We start from the raw sequence: 18,580 nt of genomic DNA on the forward strand, positions 1-18,580 counted from the left end.
GTTGGTAGCTTGACAAAAAAAGTAATGTGATCAGTCAATGTGACTAGAACTTGTGCCCTATCCCTGATACCGGGGGTGTTGTGATCTTCCTGCATGCAGTGCCCTATCCCTGATACCGGGAGTGTTGTGATCCTCCTGCATGCAGTGCCCTATCCCTGATACCAGGAGTGTTGTGATCCTCCTGCATGCAGTGCCCTATCCCTGATACCGGGAGTGTTGTGATCCTCCTACACGCAGTGCCCTATCCCTGATACCGGGAGTGTTGTGATCTTCCTGCACACAGTGCCCTATCCCTGATACCGAGAGTGTTGTGATCTTCCTGCACACAGTGCCCTATCCCTAATACCGGGAGTGTTGTGATCTTCCTGCACACAGTGCCCTATCCTTGATACCGGGATGTGTGCAGGAAGATCACAACACCCCCGGTATCAGGGATAGGGCACTGCGTGCAGGAAGATCACAATACCCCCGGTATCAAGGATAGGGCACAAGTTCTAGTCACATTGACTGATCACATTACTTTTTTTGTCAAGCTACCAACCGTTTCCATTTCCCATCCCCCATATACTGTCAGTGGGAACCTTGGTAACATGAATAAATAAGAGGGCAGCCAATAGGAATACATATGCATTCCTAAACTGACCTTAACTGCCCTGAAAAGTGTCAAATTTTATCATTTTCTGTTCGCGCGCACTAACAATGGTTAGTGCGCGCTAACTCCCCGTTAGCGCGCACTAATAAAAAAAAAACAAATTTTTTTTACTAAAGAATCGTGTCAAACACGATTTTCTTCTCCTGCCAGACGATTTTGATCGTTAAGACAATTGGGCACACGTTTCACATCCCTAATATCAGCAGCTATAAGGCTCACCACAACACAATTTGAAGATCAGAACTAGAAGGGGAGAATTCTAGATTGGAATCTACCCATATTCATAGGGTTCCTTAGAACTCTTACTCCAATTGACTAAATTGAAATTTTAATACAATACTCAGTCAACAGGGCTGGGAAACAAATTTCCATGAAAAAGCCAGATACTTTTCTGAAAACAATAGGGCTAGGAGATTATTTGTTCAATATCTAGAAGTGAAAAAAAAATATAACAAAGATTCATACTCTTAAATCAAATCAAAATGCTAGGCTCACTCGAGTGGCTAAAATCTTGAGGCACCTCAAAATAACTTCTCTCTAACCAGAAAATGCAAACCCTCCTCTTCCTCCCACATAACGATACCTTCTGGACTTTAAATGTTTAATTTATTTAATTTATTTAAAAACATTTCTATACCATCGTTTAGTTAAATAACCATCACAATGGTTTACAGAAGGGCACGATAAAGAAAAATATGGGTGGTATAGATTAAAAATTACTTGTGTGCCATCATAGTACGGTAACAATTTAAAATAATAAACTAGGTGTGTAAGTTAAACCTGATTGTTAGGAACAAATTAGGCAGTTTGATTTTAACATTAATGTGCTTATGTAGGTTACTAAAAACTTCTAGCTTGGTGCATCCTTATCTATCAACTATTTTTCTCCTTCTCTTTATCTTTATAAAAAGCTTGTTTAAAAAGCCAGGTTTTCAGATTAGTTTTGAATAATTTCAGATTTCTCTGCAGCCTTATTTCGAGTGGCATGGTGTTCCATAGCACAGGACCAGCCAGTGACAGTGCTCTTTCCCTTGCTTGCGTGAGATGTGCTGATTTGACAGAGGGGACAGTTAGTAGAGCTTTATTTGCAGATCTTAGGTTTCTTTGTGGTACATGCACGCGCAGTGCCGTGTTAAGCCAGTCGGCTTTATCATCGTGGATTAGTTTATGGATTATACAAAGTGCTTTATATTGTATTCTTTGTTCAATTGGAAGCCAGTGGAGTTCAACAAGTGTTCCTGTAATATGGTCACTCTTTTTTTTTCCTGTCAAAACTCTGGCAGCGGAATTTTGCAATATTTGCAGAGGCCGAATTGTAGATTGAGGTAATCCTAACAGCAGGGAGTTACAATAATCAGTGCTTGCGAATATCATTGCCTGTAAAACTGTGTGAAAATTGTTAAGCGTTAGTAGAGGTTTTAGTCTTCTCAGGATCATTAGTTTCGCGTAACCTTTTATTTTCTGTGAGATGTGTTTCATGTTTAGCTCAGGATCAATTATTACTCCTAGATTCCTTTTATTGCTAACTCAGTGGCTTGAATATTTTTTATTGTGAATGTTGGTTGTGTGTGGTGAGTGTTTTTACGTTCAAGGTGTAAGAATTCAGTTTTGTCAATGTTTATGACCAATTCCATCTGGTTTAGGAGCTGTTTAATCTCTGTTTAATATACTCATTGTTATAATTTCTTACACAATTGTTAAGTAATTTACAATTTAAATTTTGTAAACCGTTATGATGGCTTTACTGAATGACGGCATATAAAACTCAACAAACAAATAAATAAATAACTAAATTGATTAGTTGCAGATAATGAACTGCACATCCTTCCGAAGTGGCTGCTTTTAGAGCAGAAACTGGTTTCACAGATTCCACCACATTTATTACCAGGGATGAAACTTCCAGTACATATAATGTTCTAAGTGCATTGGATTCATTAGTGAAAAAGAAATGGCACTCTAACTCTCATTTACTATTAGGGCATAACCCTGCAGATTGTTAAGTCAGTAATTGATTAGCCACATTGCCACCGAAAAAGGAAAACTACTTCCCTTTGCAAATTTGGTTGAAACCTCCCAGTTTTACCACTGGGTTTAATTACAGCATTGTTTGCAGCATAGTGGATGTTGGGTAGTTTGTGTAAATTTCCAGATGACTTAACAGTCTTACTCCCTGGGTCATGAACCTTCTTGGCTATATAAGGAATTACTTGTTTTGTAATCTTCATGATGTATCAGTTTGGAAAAAATATGGGAAAGGGAATTTTTGATACCAATAGATGCCCTTAATTGGAATGATTACTAGTTAAGTATGATGAAAATTTCTTTATCCACTAACATAACTCAATAATTATACTTTCTCGCTCACCGTGTTACGTGGACACCTCTGAAACTGAACAAAGCGGGTTTATACCCCTCCAAGCTCTGTTGGCATTGTTCGCACTCAGATGGAGCTCATGCCATATGCTTGATATAACATTCATCCTTTTTGAACTCAGGTGGGAAGAGGTATCAGCGAGATTTTGTCCATATCAGGTATTTCCTCACCCAATATTGTCCTTAGACTACAATATTTTGCTAGGTCCCTCTCAAGGGCTTCAGGCAAACTTCGTATTGGCAATACTGTCAGTTTTGAGCAACTGGAAAGACTACCAACTTTTAAATGTTCATTTTTGGTGGAATACTGTCTATGATTCCATAAACACAAAATGGTCACCATGGGAAACTCCCAGGGTAAAGTGACTTTCCAAGCCATTTGGAAACCTGCTAGGGAATTCTTGGAATTGTAAATATATTGTCTAAGTGTCCTATTTAATTCCTGAGTTGTAGTGATTTTATGTACTCTTTAAGAAAATATAAAAATTGAACACAAAAAGTTAAATGTTACCTTATCGTGTACCTAGAAATAGTTTTTATACAGGAAGCAATGACTTCCTGTCTCATACTATATTCTCTTATAACACCCTGTCTTTAAATAATGTGAGGGTTAAAATTAATGTGGCACCACTTGGACAGATTGTTAAAATTATTTTCTTAGATATAAAGGTAGTCATGTGTTTCATGTTTAGTAATTAGACAGTGCCAATCATTCCCGACTGTCTGCAATGTACAGTGGTCCCACAATAACACCACAACCCATGGTAGTTTTCCATGATAAAAACATGAGAAAGCTGGTATTTTATGAGTCAGTCATCCAGGGCATTTCATATTCTGTACATTTTGGGAAGCCTCAGAGACCATTAATTAATCTGAGCCAGAGGCACACATTTCTTATACAGAGAGGAAATATGAGTTGGAAATACTGAATCTGCCAATCAGATTGATTGATTTGGTCTTTTCCATCATATGTCTCCCATTCACACAAGAGAAATGCACTGGTGACAAAGGTTTAAATAACTATGTATTCAGTTAAGGTGAAAGAAGAATAAGGGTCTATTGGGTACAGTCCTTTTCTGATTTTCCTTCCGCACCCACAGGAGCATTTTTCAAGTGTAAGCAAATTATGCAGATTAAATAACATTTCCAAACTAAAATATGGTAATTAACACAGATTCATGGATCAAATTTCCTGAGAATTAAATCAAGCAGATAAGACATGAAACAATCTCTGACTCAAACTGAAAATGAAGTACTCGGAGAATGTGAATTTTGGGGCTTGTATGTGAAGATATATTTTCAGAAATGATTCTGCAAACTGGAGAAAAATAACTTTTTTATATCTAACCCCACCCCACCACAAAGTTGGCAACATTCAAACCGGCACACATGCACACGTGAGTGCATACATTGGCCCGCGCCCAGGGACGTGGCCATTTTTAACATATATGTGCACATGCGTGCATGTTTTAAAATAGCCTGGCCGCATGCACATGTACGCCAAATTTTAAATAGATGTGCGCAAATGCCGCTTCTACCGCATAAATCAGAGGATTTTAAAAGGGGTGCATGCCAACGCTATTCCCAGTTTTACCAGTTCATCCCCAGTTCACCCAGTTAAGAGATAGGACCTCCAAACCTCCCTAGTTTTATAGCCTTCACTTCTCCCCCCCCCCCCCAAGCTGGCCCCGACCCTTAAAACTCTGCAGATCTGCATAGATTTCCTTAATTTTTAACTCACACAATATCCATAGCAGAAGTAAAGTTACACAACTGGAGGCCTTGGCGTGCACCAGGTCATGTCAAAATTTACACGAATATCTTAGGTTCATGCCCTGCCCAGACCAAGTCCTACTTTAAAAACTTTTAAGATATGCATGCTGCGGGAGATATGCATGTATTTTGGTGGCTTTTAAAATCTGCCCTTGCCCAGGCAAGCCCAACTTATTTGTACATCCCCTAATTAATGTGTACTCTGAGCTTTTAAAATTCACCTCTAAGAGTTGTGTGTGTATGTATTCCCTAGACAGTAATGACCTGCTAGAAAGTGAAACAGAATATAGTGGCAGATTAAGATCACAAGACTTATCAAGTCCACCTGTTTAATGTTCCTTCTGCAATAGCCTAGTCACTACTTGATCAATAGCTTTACTCTTGCTTCTCCACAATAAGTGTACTCTGTGCTTTTCCTATGCTTTGCAGGATTGGCCAAAATGGAATTCTCACTTGCAAGGTTTGAATCAGGCACAGATGTAAACTTCGTAGGCATTTATGAACAACTTAGTAAATGTGGATTTTGTTGATCCCTAAGAAGACAGTATATACAGAAAATCATGACATAATTGTACCTCCAAGAGTTGCCGACAATAGGAAGTGGGTTCCATACTTCTTGATAAGGTTCTCTGTGATCTGTTGGAGGGATGGTCTGCGTCCAAGTAGTCTTATGTTGCGAAAGAATTCAGGGGCCAGAGGCAAGGGCGAGCCAAGGAAATCTCTTCTTTCAATGGCTAAGTTATTTACCTTCCAGCGACCAAACTCTCTACAAAGTAAAAACAATATGGACTATGTTGATAAGAAAATACATGTTTCTGAATGCAAAGTTCATGGCTACATCATGCTTAAGGCATGGAATAAAATTTATGTAGAATACTCTCAAGTATTAGATATATAAAGATTATTTTCAAAGGAACTGGAATGCATCTGACATAACATCATGATTCAAAAGAAATGCCACTTATGCACTGCAATGCTTACTGATCTTAATTTATGTTAATATAGTCTCATTTAACTTACGTTCAAAGCTATTATGAGTGCTCTAGGCACATAGGAGTGAAATGTAAAAGGGTTTATGCATATAAAAGTTCAATTTTCAAAAGCCCATATATGTGCAGAAAGGATAAGTTTGAAACAACTGTGTACCTCGGCATATATACATGTATATGGCTACATGCAAATTAATGATATTTTATACCCACACATATTAGATACATGCAAATTATAAAATATGTGCATCTTTTCCCTGTGATATATGTGCACATGAATGCTTACACACATATACATTCAATGTGTTGAAAGTATTTCAATGTATTGAATGCATGTACTCTTCCTTTTCCTATCTATTTAAAAATATGCATGCATATACTTTACATGTGAAAATAAAATAGAATTTACATAAAATCTGATTTATATGCCGTTGGTATATTTTAAAACATATGGACGTAATTGAAATTACCAGTTTTACCAATTACTCAACCAGTTCTCCCAATCCTTCTCTAGGCCATTGAGACCTTCCTGGCTCTTCAGCCTGAATGCCACCTAGCTCAGCAAGACCCCAACCCTACCTAATAGTACTTTTGATATCATTTACGCAAGATAATTGGCAGATATACAATTAACCTAGTAAATTGCTATATCTACATGTGTATGTCTCTTTTAAATAGCAGCTTACATGCTTAAAAGTTGTCTCTGCCCTGGAATGCCCCCTAGACCACTAATTTATTTGTGTGCATATGTGCACACAATTTCTAAATTATTTGCACATTTTCGATGTTTATAAAATACAGATTGCGTGAGCACAGGTTTCTTAATTGTGTATCGCTAATTTTTAAATGCATAACATTTTGAAAATTACCTTCCTAAAGTTCATTATTGTGCATACAATCCAGTTTTATACATATAAATATAGGGCCGGATTTTAAAAAGCCTATTTTAGAAAGGCCCGGCAATGCACATAAAGCTCCGGGATGCGTCTAAGTTCCGGGGCTATGAAAAAGGGGCAGGAAGGGGGTAGGGCAGTCTGGGAATGGGGCAAGGTGAGGCGGGGCCAGAAGCCTCCAGCACAGTGGCCATTTGCCGCTGTGCTGGAGGCTTCTGGCCCCTGCCTCCGGGCAGGCGCAGGTTGCGCGCACTGGCAGCCGGAAGGCTGCCAGTGCGCGCAACCTGGCCTGCCCGGAGGCAGACGCAACAGGTAAAATAAAGGTCAGGGGGGGGGGGTTTAGGATAGGGATAGGGAGGGCTAGGGGAAGGGGAAGGGGAAAGGAGGTTAGGTTAGAGGGTTGGGAATGGGGGGAAGGCCACAGGCATTGGCGCATGCAAGTTGCAAAACTGTGCACCCCCTTGTACGCGCTGACCCACAATTTTATAATACGCGCACATGTTATGAAATCGGGCGTCCATGTGTGCACGCCGGGTAGCGCTCACATGGACGCGCACACGCAACTTTATAAAATCTACCCCATAGAGCACAATTTTCAAAGACATTTAAGCAGGTAAAAAGCACCTGATTCACATAAATCGTCCAACTAAAAAGTGTCTTTTCTCAATGAGGAAAAAAATAAGTATGTATTTTAAGCTTCATTAAAAGGAGGCATTCCAGGCAGGAGATTTTTAGTTGGGGGAGAAAATAATGTATTTTCAAATTTATGCATGTTATTTTCCTTTCAAAATGTACCCACATAAAAAGCAGGTTCAAATATCCACAGATAAATATTGCCATGGATAAAAAGTAACACAAACGTTATGTGCATATTTTTGCTTTGAAAGTGTCCCAAAGTAATCATTTGAAAACTGCCCCCCCCCCAAAAAAAATATATATATATTCTAAAATGTGTGTATTGTGATCCCATGTTAAGAATGTGACCAGTCAAAATTTTTATTTTCGCTTTGTCTATTTTGTTTACTTATTTTTTTGTTTTTCATTTTCATGTTTCGATTTTGTAAAAAATTGTATTTGAAAATTGCGTGCACAGTTTGCTGAAAACAAATTAAAGTGTTTTTACCTCTCAATTTGGTTTGTTTTAGACAAACTGAAAAATGACTCATTTATCCCATTTTACATACGTTTCAAATGAATGCACATCCCTAGTCCACATATTAACACAAATACCTGTCTCTTATATAAAGACTTACTAAAGAATGCCAAGGCCAGCTAAAAATTAACTTTCTGGCATTTAAGATTGCAATTTGTTTCAAAAGTAAACTTCCAACACTGTTAGTGAAAACAAAGGTCTACTAGACAAATCTGTGCAACCAATACAGGTTTACATTTTCTTTATGATTCTATGAAGAGTGTTTCTTAAAATATAGCTATGCTATGTATCTGTTGAAATGATATTAGAATGAACACTTGTTGATGAATGAATACAGTTATATCAAACTTACTTTTATTGTTTTTTGTAATAATATTTTATATTTTTGTGTGTATCAATTATCTTAATGTAGCTTAAACTTAGAAAACTACCACCAATATCACAATATGAAACAAAATGATGTTTTTTAGGTCCTTCCCTAGTATCAAAATATTAGGTCAAACCATAGTCCATATGTTATATAAACATAACTTCAAATGTATTATCCATAATCATGTTAGCAGGTAATATTAGAGATGAGTTCCACTTTTAAACCCTGAACTTTAAAAGTGGTGTTCGCATTAATCTGTGGTAAATGTGGCTGAGTTCCACTTTAGAAGTTTAATAACTGGCATAAATAAGATTTAAACACTGCTCATTCCTCAAAGAACTTTGTTTCACCAGAGGCTGGCTTTATCAGGAGGAAATCAGAGGTATAACTCTTCAATTCTGAAAATCAATACATTGACTCAATATGTATACATTAGCATTAATTGATTTACACAGGGGACTTAAAACAAAGAAGACTCATATCCTGAAATCCTGTCTTGATTAAAATTATACAAATAAACTCCTTTTGAAAACTAAAAAAAGCAGGTTTGCAACCAAGAAATGTGTGAGTTTCAAATTTGCATAGAATATATCATGTTATTTTAAATAAATCATAGCGGCATCCACACAGAACTCACTGTAGACCTTCCTTGAGAAATCAAATTGAAGTGAAAATCCCAGAACCGTGGAGAAATTTAAATACGACGACAATCAGCTAGGTAAAAAAATGCATGGACAAACAAAAAGAGGCTGTGTGAGATATATGCCCTAGTGTTCCTCAATTTTCCTGTTCAGGACCAGGTTAGATGCCTGGTTCAATTTAAATCCACTAACGAGAGTATGCTTTATGGGCAGGATCCTGCAGGGCAGGTGGTGCTCAGAGTGCATAACCAGAGACTGAGGAATAAGAGCTGGAATCCAGGTGGGGATAACCAGACCAGGCCAAGGTCTCCAGGAGGAAGGCAGCTCCTGTAACATAACACTGTCCAAACACTGAGCTGAGATGAAGCAGAACTGTAAGCAAAAAGAGTACACTGTTCTGAAGGGAAGACAGTCTACTGCTGTGTGATTGTGAAACAGTAATAGAGAAACTGTTTTAAGAAAAGCTGGAATCAGACTAGTATGTCTCCAGGCCTGTGAGAATCACCACTCATTCCCAAGGGCTGCCATATGACTTCAATGATTCAATGAATCGGACCTATTGAAGGCTAACAATCAAAGTAAGGCCTCACATTTGATCATAGAATTAAGGCTATCTGGGGCCAAGGTATGCCATGAAAAGATGAAAAGTTGTTCCTGGTATCTTAACATTAGGAATATATTGCCTCCTTGGGACACTGTAGATCTAAATGATGAAAGATTTCAGTTGGTCCAAAGAATGGTTATATTGCTGCCAGTGGGCTACCATGGGGGAATTTTATTTTTCCGTGCATATACAGCTTTTGTGCTATGTAATGTGTCTCTTGATAGGCAATTTAATATGCCCAATGCATATTTTGTTACAAGGACACTGAATAGCATAAACTACCTGCAGAGTGTTACAGTTATAATCTCCCTATAATGTATGGTTAATGTAGTGATATTGATGATGGTACATCTGAATTTCAAGTACATTTGTACATACATTGTTGATAAGCCATTGGTTTCTTTGCTATCTGTACTCTTGTGTGTTGACCCTAAAGATACTAAAGATTTATTTATTTATTTAACATTTTTTTATATACCGAAATTCATGTAGCAATGTTACATATCAATTCGGTTTACATTATAACATTAACAAGCATGTAAGAATGCGGTTACATCAAACAGGGCGGTAAATACTAATTGCATCTCCTTGTATAACCGCCTTGAAACTTCCCTCCCGTGTATATTTGCCGTTTATTTCGTACCCATGCATTACTGCCCTGAACTTCATATCTTTTTACAACTGCTTAATCATTTCAGGTATAGTAGTTATAGATTCCTCCCCCCAGCCTTCTTCGTATCCTCACTTTTAATTTTAATTTAATATAGGTATATTATGTACATAGTGTTATATTTATGGTTTTTCTATTTAAATTCCTTGCCTAGGTCACCTGACCACTTTCTACAACTCCTCCAAGTTCAGTATACTCTTGTTACATGTAACTTTATACTTCCCTCTCAGTTACAATATATTATCCTCTGTTATCTGTAAACCAATGTGATATGCTTATGAACGTCGGTATATAAGTTCATAAATAAATAAAACAATCTATCGCAGAGGTTTCTTTCATGTGTGCAGACAAATAGAGGTATAATTTTTTTTTTTTTTAAAGATGGGTAATTCTAGCAGTTACTAGTGCTTGAAAATGATTTTTTGAATATCAACAGATCTGTTAGAAAATGGGAGGATATAAACTGGCCGATCTATCTATAGTTGGGCCTGTATTTGAATAACCATTAGCATACTTTTGCTGGATAGCTTCTGTTAACAATTGTTTCTTGCATGTGATAAGCATGCCTTCTATATGCTTCTATAGAAATGCAGAGGCACTGAGTCTTAAAAATTGACTCACATGAATATTTGTCAAAGATTTCAGGAAAGACAGCTATCAAAGTGCAGAAAGAAATCCTGTCTATGGATTTTGATAAAATTATCGCAGTTAATTTGCCCTGATTCTTATAAACCAAAAGGTCCAAATAGGTTAACTGGAACGCATGGTGTTGTATTTTTAACTTTAAATTAGGAACCTTGGTATTGATCTATAGCCTGAGCTCACTTTAATTGTCCTCTGATCCATTCCAAACAAATAGGTCTTCTATAAAATGTACCCATAGGGCAATACTCAACTAGTAAGGGAAGGAATAGATGTATTTTTCCTCAAACTCTGCTACATAAAGACAAGATATTGAGGGAGTCATGATGGCCCCCATGGTGGTGCTCCTTGACTGTCTGTAAAATTGTTATTAAAATTGAAGATATTTTAAGGTCAATAGATACTATCTTGACCACAGACTCCCTGGAATCTTCCATGAAAGTGTCACATGCGATTTGAAGGGCTGTGTCTTGAGGGATGTGTGTATATAGGACTGTGATATCTTCTATAACTAGAAACCATGGTTGCACCCAATATTGGCAAGCCTGAAGCTGTTAAACAAAATGAGCAAAATGTCTAAAATAGGAAAAATATTGGGGTCTAGAGGACGCAGAAATGAATCTACTTATTTAAAAAATGGTTTGCATACAGATTGGATATCAGAGAAGAAGGTCCATCCCTGTAGTGCTGCTAAAGATTTGTGAATCTTTGATACGAAATAGAAAACCAGAGTGGTAGAATGCTGCACGCCAAGAAAATCATATCATAATATTTATATATTTATTATTTGGCTTTATTAGCCACCTTTTCTTTAAATGAAATTCACCTTCAGGGTACAACATATTAGAAAGCCAGTATACAATCAGAGATCATTAGCAACATAAAAAATTCTAGTCAGAGGAAGGAGCATAGTAAGAACATAAGTTGAAAAAAAGCAACGATAAAAACTCAGTAAATAACCAACATATTATTTCACTTTAAACAGCCACATTTATAAATAATCAGGACAACATATTCTAGCACCATGTACAGTAAACTAAGATGCTTCAACAGATCAGAGAGACAGTGAACCTTTAAGTTAGAAGGCAAGAGAATCACTGAGTTTCTGTCCTGAGAAACAAACGGATAAGAGTTAGTAATGCAGAATGGTTTTGCTAACCAATCCCAAATGGAGGTTGTGACATTAGAGATAAATCTGCCAGCTGTGGCTAGATTAGGAATCTGAGATAGAGAGGAAAAAAAACTGAGAGCAAAAGGAATGAGAGAAGCTTTGAATAAAACATACATTTTGGGGGTAATTTTCCAAAGGATTTGTGTGCACAAGCCATGCTTTGAGTGTAATCTGACTTTTTAAAATTATCTATCTAGGAGGTGGGAGGCTGTGCGGGAAAAAGTACATGTATAATTTTATTGTGTGCAAATTTTCCCCCACCCTCATGGCAGGTGTTCCGGGCCTAGAGTTAAGGCAGGGAAAGCATTTAAGGGTATATTTTTCATTTTCAAAAATAAACACATAAATGGACTCACACAGGTAATTTAAGGAGCTGATCAAATGTATTACAATAGTGGAAATCCCAGCAAGGAGGTGGGGCAGGTCTACATCAGTGGAGTCCTGGTATGAAGCATTAGTAGTGGGGGAAGTGGGGAGGTATCTAACGGTGATGTCAGGAAGGGGTGGGGGACCCACATTTTTAAGTCATTCAGGTGGATCATAAACTTTGCATGAATCCTGCTCACTTGCCTAGGACTTTGCTTTTGAAGCTCACTCTTGCCTTGTTTTCTAAATAGGGATGTGCATTTGTTTCTCGTCATTTTCAATACAAAACAATGGAAAAAAAACCCCACACAATTTTGCGTTTTTCTTCTCATTTTTACTGCGTACTATTTCTGCAAAAAAGAGTGGGCATGGTTCTGACTAGTGCACACTCTTTAGAAATAGCACACTTTCTTTCTGAAATGTAAAACAATTTAAAAAAAGGGAAAACCTTAACTGCATTGAAAATCAACCCCCATAAGACACAACGCAATGCAAAATGGCATTTTTTTTTTGGCACACCCCTATTACTAAAGGTACTGGGATGGATTTTCAAAAGGTTCCGCATTTAAATCCAGAGGATTTTCGCGCGTAACTGGTCATACACGCGCCGGGCCTATTTTCAAAAGGCCCAGCAATGCGTGTAAGTCCCGGGGCTTGCAAAAAGGGGCGGTCCAGGGGCGGGGCAGGGCCAGAGGCTCCAGGCACAGCGGCCATTTGCTGCTGTGCTGGGGATCGTACGCCGGCCATCGGCCAGCGCGCGCTACTTACTTCAGCCCCAGGGCTGAAGTAAGTTTTTGGAATAAAAAAAAAAAAAAAAGAAAAAGGTAGGGGGGAAAGGGAAGGGAAGGTGGGGTTGGAGGGGTAGAGAAGCTCCCTCCGAGGCTGCTCTGATTTCGGAGCAGCCTGAGAGGGAACGGGGGAAGGCAGCGCGGCTCGGCGCGGGCTCGGTGCATGCAAGGTGCACACCGACCCCAGATTTTATAACATGTGAGCGCTGGTTTGAAAATCTACCCCACTGTGAATAGTTTGCTTTGCCTGATGGACTTGCCTTATTTGCTAAAAGTACAATAAACAGACAGGGTTGCCAAATGGCTCCAGATTTTTAGGACAGGTTAATCCAGTCCTGGTTTTACTCCACTGCACGCAGGAACGTACAAGTCTTGCTTTTCTTAGGGAATGTAATAGAGAAATCAGAATAAGTCCCAGCATGCAATGGGGTAAAACCAGGATTGGATCAACCTGTCCTGAAAATCTGGAGGCAACTGGCAACCCCTATAAACAGTGCCTTTGAATCTGCTCCCGGTTTCTGCTAACTGCTGACAACTCAGCCATGATCCCTTAAAACAGGATTCTCATCCCCTGACCATGCATGTTCTTGTCGAGGATCTTGACATAAGGCACTGGGAACCTGGCACCCTGCTAGGCAGCCACAGCTAGGGAGAAAGATCCCACTTGGAAACAAGAGCTGTATCCAAATGCGGTGTTTCCTCATCTGTTTTGGTGATCTTTGTCGAAGATATTAAAATCAAGGCTCGGGGGTTTGCTACCCCTTCTTTGTTTTTTTTTTTAGAAAGCGGTTCAGCAAGGAGAATCCCTGCATCTGTAGCACACAATAAAGTAAGCAACTGAAGCCTGGGATGCATCTTCAGAAGGGGAGAACCTTCTTTTCCCTTTACCTTTCACCACGGTTTAAAGGAAGACAGAAGAGAATAGAAAAATATTCAAGCAGGCAAGAGGTCCCGAAGTATGTTTTGTTGCCGCAGCGTTTTTGGTTCTGCCTCCCTAGGGGAATTTTCCAAATCAATAAGTAGTTGTGCAGGACAGAGGATACATAGCGGACTATTTTCCAGTCCTTATTCAGACACCTAAAACTTCATCCATTAATTTGGACAGTGGAAAAGGCACTACCAGCTTAAAATGAGTTGCATTAATCCAATGGTTAAGCCGCTCTTCTAAACCACTTGCTTTTCTGCATGTCAGATTGTAGCCATCTCACTTTACTTAAATAGATAACCTGGGTCTTTGAAAACGTCTTACATATACAGGATAGCATTCCTTTTAATAAACTAGGTTGCTATTTGACCCTATATCTAGCACACGAGTTTTGAAAATTTCAGGCCCAATGCTCTGGAGAACAAAGATGCCCGTTGCTTTGTTTTAGAGATGCATCTGCTTTTATGTGACCTTGATTGTCACAATTCTATAATGTGCTAAGGATGCTAAATTGATTTTCTTGGTTTAATCTTGCATTGATGATTTATGTCACACCAGCACTGTTACCAAGCCATTACAGCATGATAATGTCAACACAATGCAATCTCATCAACAAATCACAGCGGAGCTTTAGTCTACAAGCTGTGTTACATTATAACAACACTTCAAAAGTGTTTGAATGCTGGCAAGCCGGTCTTAAGTCAACCAAGTATCACCAATAATTGAATTTTGTTGCCTGTTATATAATATAAAGACAAGAATGGCAGCTGTGGTCAGTTATTTCCTTTGGGTATACTGTATCATTGGCAAAGCATACACTGTTATTTCTCCCAAATAACAGTCGCTGTTTGTATTATTACACTCTGCTCCCATTTCTAAGAAAGCAGGGAGGTAAGAAGTCAGTAACAGCAGCAATGTGAGTACAAGAGAAAAGATATCTTGTAATGTAAAAAGGTCAAACCTGAACCAGCCAAATTTCAGGCTGCTTTGGATTAAATAGACTTATTGCGTTTTCTTCAGATGTAGGCTAGGGAAAATCCATGGTGAAAATAATCGCTTGGTGCAAACGTGCTATAAACGAACCGGTCATTTCTATAATAAAATGTGCTGACATATTAAGGTGGATTGCTCATTCTTCACTACCAGTTCAATTCAGAAAGTTTATGTCAGTATCTCCATATAATCATCAAATGCCACCTTAACGGGATTCATATTCAGCCACTGTGTGGATTGGCTGGTTAAACAGTGCTCTATGGGAGCAGGTCTCTTGAAAAATATGCAGTCCCAAGAGGCCCAATTGCACTAGAGATTTACCCCGAGGAAGATATTTTTATTTATTTATTTATATTCTGCCTTTCAGCCACTTCAAAGCAGTTTATATGTATTTCCCTATCTCCAAGGGGCTCACAATTTAAGGGGTCATTTATTAAGTGTTAAATGACCTTATAGCGTAGTGAATAACCCGGTCATGTGGTGAATCAGGTGGCATTTTTCCCCGTGGGAAAATATTGTAGCTTGCTCTATTTTCCCATAGTGAAAAATACTGCAGAAGCAAAAGGACTCCCCAGCTATGCACAATGGCAACCCTGAAAGCGTGGCACTGCCATCATTTAAAGGCCCTGGGAATGCCCCTCACAAAAGATGTAAAGACTCCCTTGGGGCCTGCATAGATCCTCCTTGCCCCACTCCTCTGGTCACCCTTGGAGATACTCTGGGCCCTCACTGACAACCAGGGTACTTTTTTTTTTTAATTTTTTTTTTCAGGTAATGGGGTTCCACTAGACCACCAGGGAGATTTTGATGGATAAGGAGTTGGCCCAGAGATGGGGCAATCCACTGGAGCATGAGGAAAAATTTTAAACTATGGGTTGCCTCTAAGTTCAGCCGAGAGGGGAGAGAGAAGAGGGGGGGGGGGGGGGGATCAACGCACACACCCATGGCTTTTTATGATTTTGAGGAGGAGTGTTTTGGGGGTCAAGCATGCTAAGGCTAGGCCACAGGTGCATTGGAATATGTATTAGGGATGTGCAGAGGGACACCATACGTTGCATTTGGGATTCGTATTTATCGGAGGGGGAGGCAGATACGTTGCATTCGGCAAGGAGGGCCCCGATACGTTTATATGTTAATTTAATTTTAGCCGTGACAAATAAGAATTAACTACAACCCCCCCCACCCTCCTGACCCCCCCAAGACTTACCAAAACTCCCTGGTGGTCCAGCGGGGGGTCAGGGAGCCATCTCCTGCACTCACAGCCTCGGCTGCTGGTATTCAAAATGGCACCAATAGCCTTTGACCTACTATGTCACAGGGACTACCGGTGCCATTGGTCAGCCCCAGTCTCAAGGTAGGAGCAATGGATGGCCGGTGCCATCTTGTGCTCCTACCATGTGACAGGGGCTGACCAATGGCACCAGTAGCCCCTGTGACATAGTAAGGGCAAAGGCTATTGGTGCCATTTTGATTACTGGCAGCCGACGGTCCGAGTGCAGGAGGTCGCTCCCAGACCTGAAATGAAAGGAAAAGGTTAGGGTATATCCCGCTGCCCTGTAATAGTCCGCTGCTCCAGCACCTGGTCCCTCGCCTCTGGCGGCGGTAGGCTGCCAGTTCCATCCTCGGGCCACCCCTGGTGCCTCCGGCTCAGCTACAGTCCTTAGTGTCCAGCTACCACTTCCACTGCTCCATGTCAGGCCTCTCCGCATGGTCCATGGAGAGACGCTGCTACTCTGTGCCGCACCCCTCCTTAGGCGCGTGCATGCGCATCACTAAAGCTTAAGTAAGGCCTGCAGTGGGAAACAAGCTGCAGCCCCGGATGATGATGTCACATGGTAGGAGCACAAGATGGTGCTGGCCATTCATTGCTCCTACCATGTGACAGGGGCCAACCAATGGCACTGGTAGCCCGTGACATCGTAAGGGCAAAGGGCAATCGGCGCCATTTTGATTCGTGGCAGGCCCAACAGCCTGAGCACAGTAGATCAGTCCAGGACCCTGTTAGACCACCAGGGCAGGAGAGAGAGATTGCTCATGGGACCCCGCGGGACCACCCGCTCCAGGACCACCAGGGCTTTTATTAACTCTTGAGCAGGGATCGGGATGGTGGGGGGGGGGGGGGGTTGTAATACAGTAAATTTGAAGGGTTGGGGTAGTTTTTTTTCCCCCCCGATTCAGATTTTTTTTTTTTTTCAATTTGCTTCTCTGGGTTCGGGTCGAGTTCCAGCTTCGTTTTTACCAAAAAGCTATCCGTGGGAAAACGAGTTTTCCCATGAAGCGCCCAAACTGAAACCCGACCCAGAAAAATGAAACTCATTTCTACTGGTTGGTAGACATGATAGATATCACTGAGCCACTTTGGCTAGGTGTGGCCAGACAGAGGACTTGTGTGCACAATATGCCAGCAGATCTGTCTGCATGTCCTCTGTGGGCTTTGAGAGATACCGTATCACTGACAGCTGTGCTGGTGTCTCCTTTGCTTGGGTGGGCTGAGAGTCACTCATGCCAGCTGCTTTCTCTCTAGCCAGTCACACAACAGATGAATCTTTATGGGCAACATGCCTTTGGCATTCTGAAGTGGAGGAGGAGGTACTAGCTGTCGCTGACAGAGTGCTGCTCATGCTTGGGCAACCACAAGTCTCTGAAGTGCCCTCTGTTTCCACCTCTGCTTCACTCCTAAACTGTCTCTGCCTATGGTGCTCCTGTTCATGGACGTTTGCTAACAGCACGTCCTTCACCAATAAGAGACAATCATACTGTAGGGCAAGCTTCCCTTTCACACGGGGATCACAGACTGTGGCAAGCATGTGTGTGTTCTGTTAAAGGCCTTAATCTCTCTTCCACCTGCTGCTGCAAAATGTCAAGACAATGCAGCACCAACTGTCATTCTCTCTTCCCGTTTAAAGGCCTCCAAATTTTCATCCAGGAAATTAACTATAGGGATGATGTCAGCCGAAGTGGCACTTCTGGAACTCAGCTCCTACATGACATCCTTGAAGGGCTGCAGGATTTTTACCAGCTGACTCATGACTAACCAATCATGATGCCCTAGGGGATTCTGCACACTTATGTCCATTGTACCAGAAAGTTCATGAAGGGGATCTGCAGCTCTACTAACCTCTTGAGCATCATAAAGGTGGAATTCCACCAGGTGGCAATTTCTTGAATGAGATGTTTGTGAGGCATGTCCAAATCAGTCTGCTTTTGTCGAAGAACCTGCCCCGCCTTCACACTTTACGGAAGTGTGCTGCTATGTTCCTGCACTTCTGTATTAATGTATGCAGGTATTCATTCTCTTGGTCATTGGTCTCCAACCCCAGAGCTGACTTCACTGCCAGTTGCAGAGTGTGTGCAAAACATCGGATGTTCTTAAAGCGCCCGTTGTTTATTGCCTTAACCATGTTTGCACCATTGTCTGTGACAAAGAACCCTGCCTGAGGATTCCTGTCTTACTGGTGTAGTTACAATTAATCCCTAAAGTCGACCTCTATATTTAAGTATGAGATGGGAATTAATATAATGTGTATCAAATAATTATAGATCCCCACGCCTCTTATTGTAAACATTCAACTGCGCA

General features: G+C 40.3%; 1 protein-coding gene across 2 annotated transcripts in view; it reads right to left on the reverse strand.

Moving 5' to 3' along the window:
• Positions 1-18,580, reverse strand: part of BRINP3 (BMP/retinoic acid inducible neural specific 3) — a 714,331-nt gene that overhangs the window by 405,107 nt on the left and 290,644 nt on the right. For both annotated transcript variants that reach the window (XM_029618365.1, XM_029618366.1), the window contains exon 3: positions 5,374-5,564. In XM_029618365.1, the coding sequence (XP_029474225.1) occupies positions 5,374-5,564 (191 nt within the window). The remainder of the gene's footprint in view (positions 1-5,373; positions 5,565-18,580) is intronic.

Source organism: Rhinatrema bivittatum, chromosome 10, assembly GCF_901001135.1.
Source record: "Rhinatrema bivittatum chromosome 10, aRhiBiv1.1, whole genome shotgun sequence".
Classification (NCBI taxonomy): domain Eukaryota; kingdom Metazoa; phylum Chordata; class Amphibia; order Gymnophiona; family Rhinatrematidae; genus Rhinatrema; species Rhinatrema bivittatum.